This window comes from Talaromyces amestolkiae (genome assembly GCF_001896365.1).
Source record: "Talaromyces amestolkiae strain CIB chromosome Unknown scaffold2.1, whole genome shotgun sequence".
In the NCBI taxonomy this organism is placed as follows: domain Eukaryota; kingdom Fungi; phylum Ascomycota; class Eurotiomycetes; order Eurotiales; family Trichocomaceae; genus Talaromyces; species Talaromyces amestolkiae.
Genome location: NW_024468038.1, coordinates 579226 through 598454, shown reverse-complemented (window position 1 = coordinate 598454; position 19229 = coordinate 579226). Strand labels below are relative to the sequence as shown.

At 45.0% G+C, this 19229-nt stretch overlaps 4 protein-coding genes across 4 annotated transcripts; 1 reads left to right on the top strand and 3 right to left on the bottom strand.

The window, feature by feature from the left end:
• Positions 1 to 268: 268 nt before the first annotated feature.
• On the bottom strand, positions 269 to 2058 carry BHQ10_001489 (uncharacterized protein; the record flags this gene model as incomplete). Its single annotated transcript, XM_040873530.1, has 2 exons — positions 269 to 1748; positions 1811 to 2058. The coding sequence occupies 2 exons, from the start codon at positions 2056 to 2058 to the stop codon at positions 269 to 271; spliced, it is 1728 nt and encodes a 575-aa protein (XP_040729994.1).
• Positions 2059 to 4572: 2514 nt separating this feature from the next.
• BHQ10_001488 (uncharacterized protein) lies at positions 4573 to 5636 on the bottom strand (the record flags this gene model as incomplete). Its single annotated transcript, XM_040873529.1, has 2 exons — positions 4573 to 5341; positions 5422 to 5636. 2 exons carry the CDS (start codon positions 5634 to 5636, stop codon positions 4573 to 4575), a joined length of 984 nt encoding a protein of 327 aa, XP_040729993.1.
• A 10620-nt stretch (positions 5637 to 16256) lies between these two features.
• Positions 16257 to 17600, bottom strand: BHQ10_001487 (uncharacterized protein; the record flags this gene model as incomplete). The annotated part of the gene is made up of 1 exon (XM_040873528.1): positions 16257 to 17600. One exon carries the CDS (start codon positions 17598 to 17600, stop codon positions 16257 to 16259), a length of 1344 nt encoding a protein of 447 aa, XP_040729992.1.
• A 396-nt stretch (positions 17601 to 17996) lies between these two features.
• BHQ10_001486 (uncharacterized protein) lies at positions 17997 to 18952 on the top strand (the record flags this gene model as incomplete). Its single annotated transcript, XM_040873527.1, has 3 exons — positions 17997 to 18084; positions 18141 to 18286; positions 18344 to 18952. 3 exons carry the CDS (start codon positions 17997 to 17999, stop codon positions 18950 to 18952), a joined length of 843 nt encoding a protein of 280 aa, XP_040729991.1.
• Positions 18953 to 19229: the final 277 nt, after the last annotated feature.

Below are 19229 nucleotides of genomic sequence, written 5' to 3'. Positions count from 1 at the left end.
ACTTCTGGAGACGACCATCTGGGGCAGTCGAAGATGTCATTGATTCTAGGTGGGTAGTGGGGATTCCACTTTGGTGAGCAAGGCCCAGACGAATCTCAACTAAATATGGTTTTATTTTGATTTGTCAATTCTCGGACTAAGCACAAGCAACTAACTAAGAATAAGCAATTAACACTTTTACTAAATAATACCATGATTTGATATGAGCTTGGATAAAATGGCCACTGGAAAATCGTAATCAAGAACAGAGTAGATCAGAACTGCACCATCACAGATTATCGGCATCGCGTGGATCATGTTCCTTATAAAACTTCAAAATCTCCTCATCAGACTGCGTATGTACGATTTCATAGCGTGAGATCGGCGCTAATGGGATGCCTTCTTTCTCCAACTTTGCAAGCCGCTCCCTAGTCAGCTGCTTGGTCTTGTTGATGCTGTAAACTGGAATGCGGTGTGCTGAGCTTGTGACGTGCAAGCCCCAATTCCAAGCAGAACGGACAGTCAAGGGCTGAGTATTGAGCGAATTATCCCAGCATCGGCATACAATCTCAATCCAGCCTTCCACGTCACATGGTAGGTCAATTTCCCAAGTGCGCCAGGTCCATTGGCCCTTTTTAGACAGCTTCTCATGCGGCACTTCATACCAGGAGAAGCCACCATCAGAAGACAGCTCGATTCTCTCAGGCCATCGGCCTCCACCAGAGTAAGCCCAGCCTTTGCAGTGAATCTTCCCGTTGTGTATGATAACATGTCCCTTCCATGGTGACATGATGGCAGAGCTAACGGGCATCTCCTGAATCTGAATGCCGCTCGTTGGCTTCTGATTATGCTTGCCAGTTTGCTGGTTGAAGTAAAGATACTCCCGGCTTTGGACTGGGGCGAGAGATGGAGTTTCAATGGCTTTGATGCGGTACAGCCATTTGACACTGCGAGCGCCGATATAGCCCATAACGACGACGCGTAGAGGGTAGCCATGAATTGCAGGCAGTGGCTCACCATTCATTTCCCATGCAAGGATAACTTCGTTGGCCTTTACCTTTGACCACGGAACGCTGACTACATAGTTCAAGACATCTAAATCCTTGAAATATGTGTCAGCTCCGTAGAATTCAAGATGCTTGCCACCATTGACAAGGCCTCCGCAGTCTTTGATAAGCTTCTTTAGACTAATGCCACGATATGTGGCAGTGCCAATGGCTCCCTCAGCCCAAGGTGCCTGTGGTACCTCGTCTCCTTGACCCGGATACAGGGCGATTTGCTCAATTCGACGGGTGCCGGAGCATTGAATTGTAACGGTTTCCTCGATCCGTGGGAAGCGAGATTCGTCCATAATATCGTCTAGGGTATATGTCTTAGGGTTCGCGACCAGACCATCCAAAGTAAAAGTAAAATCCTTCTTCTTGATGATGGGAATTCCACCGTGATTACGCACAAAGTGGAGGGGATTAGGGGTGATAGCTTTAGACGTTACCAAGCGCTTAGGAGGCTCGCCATTGTAAGGAAACTTGAGCAAGTGTAACATGTCCTTGTGCTTCTCCTTCAGAACTGTTTCCCAGGAGCTCTCGGGAGCGTCTGCCAGCTCACCATCGATAGCATGATGCCATGCCGTGAAGTCATCACCAGGCAGCACCGGATTTGTGCCTGGGATCGGACCGGTCATGTAATCCGGTGTAGGTGGGAAGGTTTGAGCGTGAAGGATTTCACGTGCTTTGGCTTTTTTCTCGGGATAGTTCTCCCACTCAACATAACTGTCAAGATAATGAGTACGTCTTTGTGTATGCTGATATTGTCCGCTGAATGTCAAACGTACCCCTTCCACCCCTTCCGCTCAGCAGCAAACAGCTTCTTCCGATCTCCGACTGCATCAATTGCAGCTTGATCTTTGGTGATTTCCGGGGGATCAACAGGGTGGATGAATACCGTTTCTTTTCCAGATTGGTCTATTATGGGCAGCTTGGCACCTTGCATGCCTTGCTCGATCCGCCACTCATCGGGACGATTGTTCGTCTCAAGAGGGGTGGTACGCGGCCGCACAACTGGAGCTTTACGTCCTGGCATCTTGAATGAATTTTTAAACGAGGTTCGTTAGTAGTGAAAGCTGTTGAGACAGTCAGTCAACTGGGGACAGAATATTAATAGATGTGACAAGGGAGGGGCAATTGGGAGGGGGGGAAGCCGCTCTATATCCATGGATCACTTTCGAAGCGAGCATGCCTAAGTCAGGCTGCCTTATCTCTGTCCAGTTGGGTGAGAGTTTGCTGAGTTGAACACATCGCTATGCAGAGTACAGCACTGAGTTACGTCACTGACCAATGGAAGAAAAGCATAAAATTGTAAGCCCAATTCAACTATCGACCGCTATACGGAGTCACCAAATGCCTCAGTATCCACAATTGTATCAATGTATCTCAATTGGAGACACCTCCCCGCATCCTTACATGATGAGAGTGGCGGCTCGCGAAGTGGTAGCTACGTAAGGGTGGTCTCATGCAAGGGGGTAGTGACACCTAAAGACTAAGAGGATGGATGGCCAAATGAGTTTCGGTCTGAGTCTGACTGGTGGGCTTTGCGGTGCTTCGTGCAATAAATCACGGTAGTGAGCTGTACAGGTACATGGATTGAAAGGAAGAATTCGAAGATCGGTAATATAGATCAACAGGGAAGTTGACAGGATTCCCTAACCCCGAATAAGCAATAGTATTCAACCAGTCAGCGACCAGAATATGAATTGCCTTCGTGATGATTTGTTGATACCACCTCTGCATGACAAGCAAATACTCAACAAATCCCGAGTGATCCGAACTCGCCCTTTCTCTCTTGATTTTGATCAACATCAACAAGAAACCCAGATCCCGGAATGTTCGGGTACTTTTAAAAGCTAGTATATGCTAATTGCTGATGCGGAACTCTGTTCTGTGGTAGTAAGCTAGTCATGATATCATTCACATCTGGTAGTGTTCCCTAATGGCAGCCGCAGATTCGCGCTCCCACATGAATTAGGCTAAGCTGATAAAGAGATTTGAAAAAAAAAAATCCAATACTGTCATACTTGTCAGAGCGGGGTAAGATGATGACACTTCGGCTGCTAATGACATCTGAGATACAACAGCTCCCACAGTTGACCACCAAAGCTGCAAAAGATAAAAGATTCTCTGGTAAACCCCAGTGACATTACTAGATTTCGTAAGCGTGATTGGACAAACTGGTGCTTCAATACACAGTCTTTATATTGTATAGATGCTAGAGAACGATAGAATGATCTTCCACGGCGTGACTTAATCCTCTTATTTACTCTTTACTGTCTAGCTCATATTATAGTGGACACTATATTATCACTAACTCTGCTCGCCAGATATACGATTCCCAAACAATCTAGTTCACCTGTTTTTTCAATTTAATGTGTCCGCGCCTACAGGCAATGTAATTGAAAACTCAGCAGCTGGCTTGCTACAGGGCCTGTATCCACTAACTGGACAGAATGCGAACCAGACACAGAGGCCACAGAACGGGCGTGAACTCATACCAGTGTTAGAAAGCAGCAGTAGTTCTAGCAGCGAGAGAGTTTGCTGACTGTAGAGTGTTATACCTGGACGAAGACGGTTGTCTTTCTTACTCCTTATTAGGCGGATTGCCGTTTAGAAGCCACATAGACAAACGTCATGTATATAGACTCTGGAATAGTCAATGTTCTGAGTAATGATGAATGCGCTTTTTCATGGCAGCTATACCTTGGAAAACTTCATGTACCTGGATGTGTGGTGATTATCTCCCTCAAAACTGGGGTTCTTTCTATTTTTACCTATACTAGTCAATGCACAACCATATTTTATAAACTTTTCTCCGGACATATTCTGTAAGATTCAGTCTTCAATGCAAACCAACACCAAACGGCTAAGCATAGCATATAGCATCCTTTAATATGACCTGGTAATACACCATCGTACCAAATGATTTGTATGCAGCAGGAGGATTCCAATTACGGGGGATATCTCTAGAGTCTATATCCACGATTTATATATTAAGAATGGGGGCTAAAGCTTAATGTCCAACGCCAGTATTTAGATCGGATTGGTTAACTCGTCTATACGAGTATGAACTACGTAGTCTGGTGAGCTAAAAGGATTGACCAGCAAAGAAAGCGATGTTGGAAACCTTAAAAACGTTTGAACGAGTCAGGCCAAATGAACTTACGCTGTCATGCGTTGCGTTAGTCAATCTGCTAGTTAATTAATCAATGACTTGTGATTGAAAGTCTAATTAAGCAATTATCTGGGGCCGTTACCTATATACACTACTTGGGTATCATACTAGTTAGTACAGGATGCTTTTTGTAAATACCAATACATATGGGTAAGAATAGAATGTCATTATCTGCATCTAGGAATAGATAGATGACTGGAACAGTTATTCCCACCGGGGACTCACCTTGCAATCAGCCACTTGTATTTCAAGCAGTAGGTTGGATTAAAATGAATAGTCTGCCTTAGATATGCAGATGTTTGGACCAGGTTTACCACCAGGAACTCACCATCGAAATCAGTTGCCGTCATTTCAGGCAGTAGATGTCGAAACTTACTTCCGAACATAGAGCCTGGTCTTGTTCTCACTTTCGAAAAGCGAGTCGGTATCACTGATTGCAAGCGGGACGGCATAGTTTTGCATGAGGCTTTGGACTCTGGGAGACGATGGCGAAGCAGACAACTGCGTCCTATCGTACTCTTCCAGCTTTCCGGTTTGATCAATCTCACCGCAAAGGATCATGGCAAATGGTTCTGCAGTCAAAATATCAGCAAGAATTTGCAGAAGAGGTATGTCCTGGTTCATGGCGAAAACAAGGGTACTCTCATCGACTTTCAGGAGTGCCTCGATTTCCTCCAATGACTCAATCCCGAAATGTTCAAGAAGCACCTTCTCATCTGCTGGAGTGTACTTGGGCTCTTGCGCATAGCAAGCAACTCCCTGATCACCGGCTCTCTGCTGTATCAAGTTCCGTATATCCTGTATCACAGCGTGCTGGGCCACGAAGTCACTAATCAGCTTCGGCTCCTTTTTCCAACCGTACCACAAGGAGCCATTCCCGAATGCGATTATTTTTTTGACTTTCTTGAGTTTGTCAATATTGATCCTCATGAATGTAGCTCGCACTGAATCTCTTGCACAACTCTCGATCCAGTTCCTGTAGGCATTCTCGCGTATATCGACAAGCTCCTTGATATCATCATCTGTAGGGGCTTGCAAGTTCCGAGCATAAGCCTCGTCAAACTCCGTTTCGAAGGTGGTAATTGGTTGCCACGAACGCAATAGGAGAATCTGAATTGGGATGTACCCCATTACCTTTAGCCTTGAAGTTGATGATTAGTTAACCTCTCATTGCTCATGGCATCTAATTGTTGTCATATATTGATCCAGTCAACAACTTACTTCGCCCCTTGTCCATGCATGTGGTATCCAAGATCCAAAGAGACCTTGACATATTTGTTCCCATCAATGTAGTCCGGAATCTCAAACACATGGTTTTTGCAGTTCCCCGATTTGTAATCCTTGAGTATCATCCACATATCCTCCATAATTCGGCGCGGAAAGAGTTTCTTCCCCTGAAGATACAGCTCTCGAATCTTTCCAGACCGATCCGGCATTGCGACGGGTCAAATTGTCTTGGCTTTTAGATGGATAGTAATGGCTTGCTAAGATGTAGCAGAATTATAAAGAATAGGTATTTTGCTTAGAATTAAGAGCAAGTATGAGAGATTGTAGATTTTTGTTCTTGATGTGAATATGCAGGGTCTACAGCAAGTTCAACATCCTCTTTATGCTCCCAAAATCGACGAGAATGACACGACTTTTGGATATGGAGTCATGTATTCGCCCTTTATGTGTCATTTTATGACGGTATACGTTTATAAAGTGTAACACAAGCTCCAAGGTGTGTAATGGAGAGACATGGTAATCCTCCTATGAGCCTCAGCAATTGAAAGTCTAATCTCTCAAAAAATTTGTTTACATAGAGTCATATAAGCTTGTCGTGTGTCATTATATCCCGAGTCTACGTCTAAAAACTGTAGTACAAACTTCAAGATGTGTTACGAATTGAAATAAAGCATTGAGAGTATTACTATGAGTCTTGAAAATTACGCGTTTGATTGTTCATTGCCTCGAGAATCCTGTCTTATAGTCATATGTCTGCTGTTCCTGTGTCATTCAATCCAATATACGTTTGCAGACTGAACTACCAGCCCTCATTTGTGTCACGAAATAGACTGAGGTACTGGGGTTTTTCCTCTGGGCTTCTGAACTGTGTGATTGAAGCCCGCTGGCTCATATAGCTTCTGTACACATTTGCTGTTCTAAGACCGGTTGAAGGCTTCCAGTACCTTCTCAACGGAATCAAAAATTGATTCATTTTCAGCCCAGCTTACTGGTTGGTGGATGAGTCATGGACTGAACCTCGAATTCGGATTTTTTACAATGATCTAAAGATACATATGTGTTACATTGAGTCACAATTGAGCCTTAGGGGATGATTTATGCAATGGTTGACTTTAAATATGCTAATTGTAGCACTGACTACATCACCGAACACCGTCAATCGACACATCTGAGTTGAGCTTCCTCGTTATAACGAACTTAACTCACAAGTAGTTGAATTCGCCCTTTATGGAAGTGAAGGTCGCTTTCAGATGAGCTTTGTGATGGGACGACTCTGCCTTTTTAGGGCTGGTATATAGGGCTAGGGCTAAACACTCGGTGTCGTTGTGAAAAGATAACATCAAGTAACACAAAGAAATGATATGTTGTAATGAAGCGGATAACTGTTTTCCAGTATCGATATTTACATCTTCGTCGCTGAATCAATCTTTTCCACCCTGCCAGAATCGAGTCGAAGTAGGTACCGATCTCACTCATAATACTACGCCAAAGTAGTTATTTAACATCGTGTCATGCCGCCTTTCAGCATCCCTCCTGGTTATTAGAGCCCGAGGACATATCGGTATTCTGGTTCAAACCTAAACCTTTATCTAGGTAATTTTGCGTCGAGTCTGGTACATAAGACGCCAAGATCAAAAGTTCCCCCAAATGACCCCTAATAGCACAATGCAGCATTGGAATTTTGAGATCCATCTCTAGGTCTCGAATACTATGATTATCGGATAGCTTTTGACTTAGCAAGTGAGCCAGGGCGCTCAGCCTCAGTTCACTGAGCATGTTCCCGATCATCTGTGAAGCTCACTGATCTGGTCAGAGCACTCAGTTCGACATTCGTATCAACTCAATGAGCCAAAACAGCGAGGAATTGAGCACTATAACGGAACAGGAAGGTCGTGCGGTGTCAAAGGACATCTGATAAGAAGTGTTTCGTAGTGCCGGTTGTAGTCATCCGTGTCAATGCTAGAAAAAATTGGAGCAACTACTCAATATATCCGTTCAATCCAATTAGGGTTATAATACGCGCATGCCTGTAAATTTTATGTCCACTCTCGGCTAAGCCTACTTCCGTTTTACTGAAGTGGTACTGATTGAGCTTCTCCTGACTTAGCTTAGTCATTCTATCAATCTGTCGTGAACTTGTAGATAACAAGATCTATTCTATATACTGCTTTGCAAAAGATGCCAACTTATTACATCCGGCTTTTGAACTCTTTCTCGTTCCTTAGTAATTTCTAGTTTAATCTCGATCATTTGGAAGGCGAGAGGTTTGAGTCGTGGTATATTTGAGGTGAACTTTCAAATTACGAATACATGGTCATAACATACGAGGGGCGTGGATGCACATTTCGTGCGCGTGCACCTATCGTTTTCCCTCGAGATAAAGAGCAGGATTCAGCCATCTCCAACAAGAGATACATAGTACTATAGCTACCCAGATATTATCAGATCAAGTGGGCGTCGGGCTCTGTTGTACAGATCGATATATCCTGGCCCCCCGGAAATCTGCAAAATGTTCCTACATCGCGAATTCCGTTCCATTGCAGAAAAATTCAGCTGCCTACTAATTCAACCAAAGGATTCTGATCTGTAAGCACGACTTGACGTACCGTCACCTTCGATCCCTAATACTACGTATATCCGTCCGATCAGTCTAGAACCGGGACGATGGGCTGAAGAAACATAGTGGAACCCTTTCGAAGGATAAAGTTCCACAACGTACGAAGGAAAGTCAAGTTTCTTGCTTTACCCCGTACACATGTAGAACCAAAGTGGGAAGGGGCCATGTTTTACGACGATAACCTCACTCTAGATTCCGGGCTGGTAACTTGTCAACCGTGGACGCTGTGGACTAGTTGCAGCTTCTCACATCAGCTTCTGTCAAGAGGCGAGTAGCTACTGTCAATCGCCGAGTATTCTGCTTCATAACTACTAGGCAATAGTCTATTAGATTAAGAAGTCGTAATCGAGTTCGTCTCGTGATGCTGAGCTGCCCTGAGCACCTGCACGCTATCAGGCGGCTTCTACGAAAAGTACCGTGTATCTGTAGCTATGGACCGAGATGGTACTCTAGATTCAATATTGCACGTTGTTATCATCTTCGAAAATCTAATAGTACTCCATCGAACGGAAATATACGAATCGAAGCTAAATGATACAAAGCACGTCCAACATTGCAGCAGTAGTGTACACTGTCTACAACACACGGGTCATTAGCATGATGATAATCCTTTGCGACGTCGGCGGCGCGGTACGTTCCCATTTGAGAAAAAATAGGGCCTCATGCGCTCTCAACGGCATACTAATGCATACTAATGCAGTCAAACCCCCGTCAATGGCCTTTAGGGAACAACTTGCTACTTAGTACGTAGTGGGAGAGACGAAAGTGAAACCGATCTTTAACCTAATTAAGATAAGTCTAGTAAGCCCTCAAAACCTTGTTTTGTTCTTTCTGTCTTCTGGATTCATTGGTGTGGGAGGAAAGAGAGGGATGTGGAAGATCCCGATGGGTTCCACTTCATTGCTTCATTCGGCAGTCCGTCCCTCGTTTCAGGCTGTAAGCCTATAACGCTTTACCTGTTTTGAAAGTTCGAAAGCTATCCCACGTGGTACGTACCAAACTTCGGAGGTGAAATCCGTTACAATACAAGCCTTGTTATAAAACCGTAATAAATACAGTACCGTTCGATGTCACTTCAGGGTGAGATGATTATATTTCCAATAAAGTTTGACAAATGATGAATAGCTAAACACACCGCGCCCTTTTTTCCCTCGGTTTGACAAACATTTAAAAATACATGTGATTCGAAGAGCTGATAATTTACTCCATGGCTCCTCTCAGCTTACTAATTCAGAACCTCAAACTAAGCAACTCCTAAGCCCCAGTTACCTTCACGTTTCTGCCCCAACAGCCCTGGAGGCTTTGAATAGACGATAGAAACTACTAATACAATCTATATCTGTGAAGCTATTGGAGCTTATCAAATGGCGTCATGTCAATCGAAGTAAGCTGTGCATACATATACATTAGATTTGGGGCCGTTCTGACTCGTGATGCATCTACATATGTACTAACACAGACTAAAGACGATATTCCCACAATTTAATCAGCATACCTACGTGTACTGGATAGAGATTGCGAGGAGCCAGCGGGTTCATAACTTCAAATTTTGAAATGCAACACGCCCATGATGCATCATTTAGATAAGGTAAGATCCACGAGTCGTACCCGTAATCAGATATACGAGGTTCGGTCCAAATTTGTCGACCTAAATCTCTGCCGTCCAACGGCTGAAAACTTCGCTATGCGATCAACACCTCTGAGAGCCAGTCACTGCCTATGCGGAAGTATTTTTAGAATATTTTTATACTTCTCTCTAGAATCAAGCTTTTGGCTAAGCTATCAAGTCAAGCTTCATTCAGGAACCCACTCAACGAACGCCAACATACATGGACAGTCCTAGCATACTTCGTACTTCGTACAGAATCAAACATTAGACAGGGTCTGAACTGTAGGAATGAGTATTTGACATCTCACTAGGTAGCTCGAGCCGATAATTGATTCATGATCGATTGCTTTTTGATATCAACTTCGTTTACCGTTTACGAATCTTGAACGTGAACTCAACGGCTAAATCTCGGCCTAGTGAGTTCTCTAATATAACGAGAAGTTAACGACCTCTTGACGGGAAAGCAGACCAATGATACCTACATGTAGGAAGTAAAGGCGGGTCAATACTCCAGATATACAACATATTTTCTTGTGATTTGAGTTTGTTTAAAGCGCCGATGAACAAGGTCATGTGTAGCTATACATGAAAACAATTGCTGGGTACTTATCCACTTACGACAGATCTTCAGTGGCAATTATCATATCATCTATTTCAAGGCGGAGCACTAAGGTTGGGAACGGCGCACAACCCAGATGATTCTTTTGATATAAACACAAAGAAAGCAAGATGGCCCTTCGAGTCGGAAGAATACCCCAAATATATGAGATTCGTACTCCGTACTTCCGATAAATATTAGCGTTGTCCACTGGCGTCAAGATAAGAGGTAAATACTGATATATCGATTGTATTGGTGACTTTGTAATTCACACATTTGCAATAAATATCAAACCTCCGGACACATCAATTCTTGATATATCGAATTCTATACCTCAGAGCATATTGACTTCAAAAAGTTCAGGGTCCTTTGTAAAGAATGTATCCAGCATATTATGCCCAATTAGGTATATAACTCAATTAGGAAATTTACCGATCGTCACCAGCGTTCCGCTCAGGTCCGATTTCAGTAAGAAATATCAGCCAAGCAGGGTATGTGAAATACGTATTACTCGCCTATCACCAAACCAGTCAAGTGTTTCCTGATAAAATCTACCAAGGTCCCCTAAATTACTAGCCTGTGTTTCATATATTTAGGGTCCATCAGATTTCAACGCTACCCAATCGTTATGGATCCATAATGAACCCACAATTTCAGCCATGTCGATGTCTTCGTGCTAGATTTCTTAGTGCTCAATCTACACCGTAAAGTCTAGCAAATAATCAGTAGTCTGTACACCGTAGTTTGTCTACGGAGTATACTCTAGTAATTCTACAGTAAAAGGAGGGTGGCTGTTTCAGAATGGTAGAACACTAGGATCAGATTGTAGGTGAGCAGGTCTCTGAGCGAACTACGAAGGTTTTCGTACACAATAGTCGATTGCGTAGGTGGCTCTTCGTTCGCAAGCCTCGGTGTTGTATGCCCTAATTTAATGTATCAGCCAGCGACAACGTGTAGTCAGATCGTGCTTACTCCGTGCGCTTCCACGGTACAGTCAGACAAGCACAATATTCAGAAATGTCTCAGCTGCGCAAATTCGAATACGGCCATGTACTGGGTAACCCTGGGTACCCAATGCTCTGTTCGTGCGGGCCGCAGTTTGAGCGGGTAACTTTACGGGTAACCCGGGTAAACACCTGAAGAAACTACAGCCTACAGACAGCCCCTGGACCCTGAATGCGACCGAATATAGTCTAGTTACTCCGTACTACTACTCTGTACGGAGTTTCCGGCATCTTACCGATGCGTCCAATCTTTCTTCGTTCTCTAAGAGGAATATCTTATCGATTATCATTCGATTTCTCAAGCATATGTATGTACGTATTCTATACGTCCTAACGCCCATTCTGTACGTACATATTTATGTATTTTATCGGATAGAACGTCTACCGGTCTGATTTTGCGGAAATATTAAAGCCGGCTGCTCCGATGCCGGTCAAAAATGACTGATGAAGGATTCATTTCCTCTTCTTGTCTAGTAACTTGGACCGTGTACGGAGTAGGCATACTTTTCATAAACAGGTTTAAAAACATGATTCGTGCGAACTGAAAAAATATCCGCTAACTAGCGCATATGTAGCATGACTAGGTAATAGGTATGTACAGAGTAACAAAGGGCTCTCGAAAGGTCCCACTTTAATCCGGCATCGGCAAAAATGGCCGATGGAATGCCGAGGGCACAATCTCATTCGCCTAGGATTCCTGGTTTCTCAATCTGGTTAAAGATTGCTAACCACTAGATACTACGCAGAATGTTACACATAGTAAGCTGATACGTTGTATTCATAGTACAATTTAGAAAGTTGCTAGGATAAATCAGCCGTGACAGCTGAGCATCTCCTACCGTTCCCCTATCAGAAATGTCAGTTGAGACGTTGAAGAGCCTTACTGGGCTAAAACTGGAGCTGGTTTGATTGCGGAGTCTGCCACATGGAAAGCGGTGATTGATAAGTTGATTAAAACTTTGGATGCGGTAAATCTATACCATACCGGGGTTAGAGTACGAAAACAGATTATTTTACCAATGCATACGAATCAATGCTCTATGATCGTGTCTCATGGCCGAATACGGAACGAATACGTACTCATGCACATTAGGTACTATGTATTACCGTACTTGAAATTGTGTAAGATGAGACGAAGAAGTGGTATGATAACCGGGGACTCGGGGACTCGCTTCATCCAATGATAATCGGATAAACCCCTCGAGATAGTTTGGGTGTACCGTTACACTAGGTCGACGGATCGAACCTTGTTTGTGCAGCCAGCCACTCACAGCCAGTTTGTCAAGCCTCTATTGCCCATAAGACAAGTCAATTGGATGATTGCACGGCACGATATATCTTGGCATTCAAAAGGGGTGAAATTCAAGCTTATTAGTGTTGGAGAGGCTACGTACCCTATACGGAGTCACGGAGGACACGCGGTTTTTGACCAAAAAACAGGAGATTTCGAGGCCAAGCTATCGTGGGAGCAGAGATCGTCATTTAACGTGGACTCGACATTGGTCGAGGAGGAGGAACCTAAAGGGGCCTCGTTCAATGACCCAAATTTGGTCTTATTACCCCTTTATACGCTTCGTACGGGGCATAAAACTCGAGCCTCGAGGCGAGAGCTGTATATTGGACCCTGATATTGAAGTACTACGTAGTAGCTATCCAGTACATCCGGAGTTAGTGGTTACAATACGTTACCAATCGACAGGAGCATGCTGATCCTGATGCTGCGGTCGTCCCAGACATTTGGTCGGTGGCGTGTCAGAAGGATTGAAGAAACTTCCAAAAAAGCAAGTGAATTTCAAGCCGCTTATACCAGAACGGACTACTCTGGAATGTTCAATTTATTATGCTTCATGCGCACGCTAACGTTAACGGTCATTTGTCGGGGTACTGACGATTGTGGAAGCCTGTACCGATATACATCCCCGTGTTTGCCCATTTGAAACTCAAAAGGTGGATTGCAGCTTGGTGACGATTGAGAAGATTGTTGATGAATAAAATAGCGTATGTTTTGCAAGGAAGCGTGATGTGTGAGGTTTTCATCTTCTCGCGAGTCGCTAGATACGCTACGCCAGAACTCTGGTGTTGGCTGATAGATAGAGAGCCTTGAAATCTATACTAGTATGGTAATGTATAATAAGATCATGTAAGCAGTGAGCGTTATCAGGGCAAATTACCGTAAAAAAATTACGGGTACGTACGTACGTATGCGAATATGTCGAATTTGTATTACAGGGGTAGCCCTCATTATCATGCAACTAAATTGTCATCTTAGCATCATTAAATGTACGTAAATAACAAAGCTGTGTCTGACACTGTCTGCACGTGTTCAAGAATGAAAATGCTAATTCACTCTGTGATTTTGCTTCTCTTCGCCTGTCCCACCGTGGACCTAGGATGGAGATGCTTTCGTAGGGGATTCCTATCTGAGGCTAGGAATGTAAGCAGACTCCGTAAGGGTCCCTCGGGCTCCACTTTCGCACTCAAAGTAGGTTTCTAGCTAGTCATTCCTCAGCTCATACATCCTATCATTTGCATTTCTTGTATGAACCCTGAACCTTGTCCGCCTGACACTGTGGCGTCCGCCAATCTGATCTCACTGCCAACATGTCCGGTCCGGCGGACTCTGCGGAGTCTACAGAGGGCTTACGGAGGATGAGTGTGCTGGCGGTCGTCAACTTCCCGTCATCTTCGATCCCTTTCATTACACATTACAGGTTATACGTACGTGTACGAAACAACGAAATAACGGGATGCTGTTATGCATGTGGCGTGCACTCAAATGACGCACGATCATCCCTCGCATATCGGCAATTAATTTTAAAAACAGTTGTCAGGGCCCCTGAAGAAACGACGATATGCTTCATTGGTGCCTATTTAGGGCTCCTCGAGTAAGGCTGGCCTAGTCGGCGATAATGCTTAAGCCGACACCATAGGCTACGCTAAGCGATCTAGTTAGCCCTCCCTCATTTCATCCTCTCAGTGACTCAGTGAGGAGCCCCTCACTTACCCTAAATAACGCAGCCATGTGGGCACCGGGAAGGGGTTGTAACAAACTTTAAACCGAATCAGACATTGATTCTGGAAGGGGAAATTGTACATTGTTAGGGTTTCTGGCTTTCAGTCCCGTTCAAATTCGGAGAATTCCGTCCAAACCGACCCGGACGAAAGTATATGCTCCATATTCCACGGAACCTAGGTACTGTATGTTTACTAGGGCGTGGACCAAGGAAGGAAGAAGAAGTAATTATGCCCACCAAAAGAAATGAGTGAAACGGCTGAAGCCTGAAGGCACTATACTACTATTATCACTCGTTTACCTTACCACTGGAATGATCGTCGTCCCAAGTTAAACTTACTCGCACGTGGAGCTGGTGGTCTCGTTGGTCGTTGGTGGTTAGCTTAAATCGTTTCTTCAGCCATCCCATATATTACTGTAATAATCGCCTCTCAGCCCTCCCAGACTTCCCTCCGCTTATTCCTCCTATTAATGTCCAGAGATTACCTACCATAACACGAATATAACCGAATCCTTCATCCTTTTCGACGTCGCCGTCCTCCATAGCTTTCTGCTGCCAAAAGACCATTATTTCTTTTAACTCCCACACTTTCTTGGAGATAATCGATCTACATGAACAGATAGTGACTCCGCCGCTATCTTATCATTCGCCCGCATCAACTATAACCGGCATCACCAGAGCGTTCGCAAAGCAACAGTCTCAACATTCGTTTCAGATTCAGGGGTCCTGGAACTACAGCAAACGGTGCCGAGTGAAACGATATACCCCGTCCTTGACATAAATATTCTCAAGAGTCTTGAGAGTGGACCACCTCTTGAACTGTGACTTGATTCGGAGTCGCCGCAGCCTGCCTTTTGCCTCCTGTTTTCTTTCTCTTCATCCATAATCAGCGCAACCCGAGCATTTCGACCGATGAGCGAGCGTCAGTCAAAAATGCTTTCGATTCTGAATAACGACGACAATCCCGCCTTCGCGGTGCGAAGGACCGCAGACTCGGAGTCCTACCAAACATCATACTACAAGGCCGAATATGCGCCCATACAACCATCATGGACAGCCCATCATGCACATCAACCACAAACACCATCATATCCAACATCCTCCAGCGCCTACTATCCTTCCGCCGCAGGTTCTCCTCCATACTCGAGTCATCACCATCACCATCACCACCAAACTCAACACGGTCTCACTTATTCACATCATCGCACACCCTCGATACAAAGTAACAGCGACCTGTCTAGCCCATCCATGTCATCGCCATCAGCAGCCGCTTTCTATGCTCCTTCAACAACAGAGACGGCCAAAACGACGAAAAAGAACAAATACCCATGCCCATATGCCGCTTCTCACGCTTGTACTGCTACCTTCACTACTTCGGGTCATGCAGCTCGCCATGGGAAGAAACATACCGGTGAAAAGAGCGTCCACTGCCCGGTTTGCAACAAAGCCTTTACGCGGAAGGACAATATGAAACAACATCGTCGCACTCACCGATCTCCCACTGATGAACCTGCCTCTCCTCCAACAGGAGAGCTATAACGGCATGAAGAAGGTGGCTTTTTTGTATGTCTCAACGACTTTACTACATTACTGTTTGAATGGGGCTTTTGATGCTTGAACTCAATATACCCATAAGTGTCATGTCATGTCATGTTGGGAAAGACGGCGGTGTTGCATTCCTTTTCTTTTCCATATTTCCATTTACATTATTAGATTCTTCGTGGCGGGGCGTTTTATGACACATGATTGCTCATCAGGGAGGCAAAGGCATAGAAGTCGTGCATTTCAGCGTTCGGGGGTTTAGAATAAGCCTCCTTGGGGGTTTCCCTTAACTTCTTCTCTTCTATTTATTGACATAATACGTGTATTAATATAGACTCGTCTGCGACGATGATTTTGAATATGACTCGAAATCAATACATACAACGTGCGACTTTCCATGACCGAGCAACAACCATCGAAATGCTAGATACGGATGGCACGGAATTCAAATGGCTGACATTTCGCTCCGTGACTTCACATCTCTACTTCCATCACTATGCTCTTCGGCCTCTTTCTTGCGTATAATTTCTACCAGTAAATCTGCCGCCAACAGAGCGAAGCCCTTGTTATTGATGTCTTGGTCGTCACGCCTCACTTCAATGCCGCTTCCTTCTAGTTGACGCTCTATGGTGTCGAACAGAGCGGCATCTGATTTTGGCTCATAAAATGGCTGCGACGGAGTAGAAATCATGCTGATACCACCAGTAGGTAGGAGGATCCTCACCAAGTCCGGCCGGACGGCTCGGTCTCGTAACTTGGACGCTATGAATTCGGCGATACGGGTGCATTCTTGCGGTGTCGTTCGCATCAATGTGACCGCTGGATTGTGCTCATACAATAAACGCTGGTTGTCTGCAGACGCGAATTCTGCAGGCACCGTATCTCTAGGCCCAAAGTTCACCATGTCGCAAGCTCCCACGCTTATGACTTGCGGTATTCCAGCTTCCGCTGCTGCAGACAATCGTTGCGGTCCTGCAGATAGGACGCCTCCAACCAATTCATCGGCAATCTCAGTCGTCGTCATGTCGAGCACGGCGTCTATCTGACGGTCTCGGATCAATCTCTCCATAGCCTTGCCGCCAGCACCAGTGGCATGAAAGACATATACCTCGTAGGCGTATTCCGACTCTAGATACTCCCTAATAGCGTCGACACATGGGGTGGTGACTCCAAACATGGTAACTGCTATCCTCTTCTTTCGCTGCTCTGCGCCTGTATTTCTAGAGGCATTCTCAATCTGACTTCGGTAATATGCTGTTGCTGCGCCTGCGATTGCCGCAGCAGCATTTGTAAGTATCTGATTGAGAACGGAATTCGTGCCCGCAATATCTACAACGCTATACATCAGAGTGATATCCGTCTCCTCGACGAGATGCGACACATCTCCACTGGCCATTGTCGAGACCATCAATTTCGGGAATCCAACCGGCAACGCATTCCGCATCACTGCGGTGACGAGTGATGTGCCGCTAGAACCGGCAGCCGATACAATACCGTGGATTTCCCCCTTTTGAAACAACTCTGCCACAAAGGGTGTTGCACATTCGATCATGTACTTGATGTAATCTGCTCGAGACATTTGAACCATGGAGGATGGCCCATCAATAGATTTGCGAAGCGCAAGTGTGGAACTGAGGATGTCTATGTCACTGTTTTGTACTGGTGTCCGGCCGACATCGAGTAAAAGTACTTCGGCTTCTCCAGCCTTGATGATTTGATCTCGTAGGTATAAGGTTTCTTCTAATTTTGTATCGCATGTTCCCAGAAGGGCGATACGTGGTTTAGACATGATGTTCTACAGTACGAGCAAATTGGACCTTTTTTGGAGTTCCAGAGAGAATCATCGATCGTTTTGATGGGCTTCAAGGCTAAGAACTCAATGTCATGTTATCGGCAGGGACTGATGAGAGACCTGTTCCAAGTGTGATGACAGAACACATTTCTCGACGTGTCCTGCGCTTCCTTGTTCGAACAATTAGTCCGAGATGGACGTGGTAAGTAAAGAGGAATGGACGAAATTGAGAAGGTGACGTACGTTGTATACCATTTCCCAGAATGCGGCGGGCCGACCCCGCACCCTGATCGCTATCGATAATCTTAAGCTAACCACATTCAAGCATCGTCTCTCTTCAACCTAGTCACAATATAAAAAATACTGTATTTATCTCTTATCTGATCATCGATCATGCCTCGTCCAACTGATCGTTCTGAAATCCTTGCGCGACTTCGAAAAGTCATCTCAGATGGCGGTATCATTGTTGGAGCGGGAGCGGGTATGCTTCAGCCAGCCTTGTTACAAGGATCAAACTAATTACTCAAAAATGAATAGGCATTGGGCTTTCAGCCAAATCGGTGGAGCAGGGTGGGAGTGATTTGATCATTATTTACAACTCGGGAAGATTTCGAATGGCTGGTAGAGGGTCATTGGCGGGTTTGATGCCCTACAGCGATGCGAATGCGGTTGTGGTGGACATGGTCCGTATAACCACGGCAGCACAAAATTGAGTGTTATGTTGACATTTATGTTCATAGGCGAAGGAGATTCTACCCATTGTCAAACACACTCCTGTACTGGCTGGTGTGTGCGGAACAGACCCTTTCAGAGACATGCCTGAGTTTTTAGGCCAATTGAAAGAGCTCGGATTTTCGGGCATTCAAAATTTTCCTACAGTGGGCTTGATAGATGGCAAGTTTCGACAAAATCTCGAAGAGACGGGAATGGGTTACGATAAGGAGGTTGAAATGGTTCGGATTGCACGCGAAATGGATATCCTTACTACACCCTACGTTTTTAACGTGGACGAAGCACAACGTATGGTTCGTGCCGGTGCTGATGTCCTCGTCGCACACGTTGGCTTGACCACCTCTGGGAGTATCGGAGCCGAGACAGCCTTGTCATTAGACGATGCCGTCAAGATTGTTCAAGACATTCGCGACGCAGCTGTTAAAGTTAACCCGGATATTATTGTGCTTTGTCATGGCGGCCCTATTGCAGAGCCAAAGGATGCCGAGTATGTTCTCAACCGCACTAAAGGTGTCCATGGGTTTTTCGGGGCGAGCAGTATGGAGCGACTGCCAGTGGAAATCGCCATCAAGGAGAATGCTCAGGCATTCAAAAACCTCAAGATTGAGCGGAAATAAGCCGCAACATATGATAGATTGTTTGACTATGCTTTAATAAACTAACAAGATAGATGAAATTAATGCAAGCATCGCGCGGTGCGTGGTACGACGTACGTAGAAGCATTCAGGCGTGCCACGGAACGGGCCTTGGGTGGTCCCGCCCGGGGTGGAAGTGGGCTCTCTTCAACCCATGGATGGGATCTTTAACGACGTCAGTATGTAGAACATACAATTAAAAAGAAAACAAACAATGAAAACAATACTAAGAGTGCCATCATCTCGCATACAGGAAGTA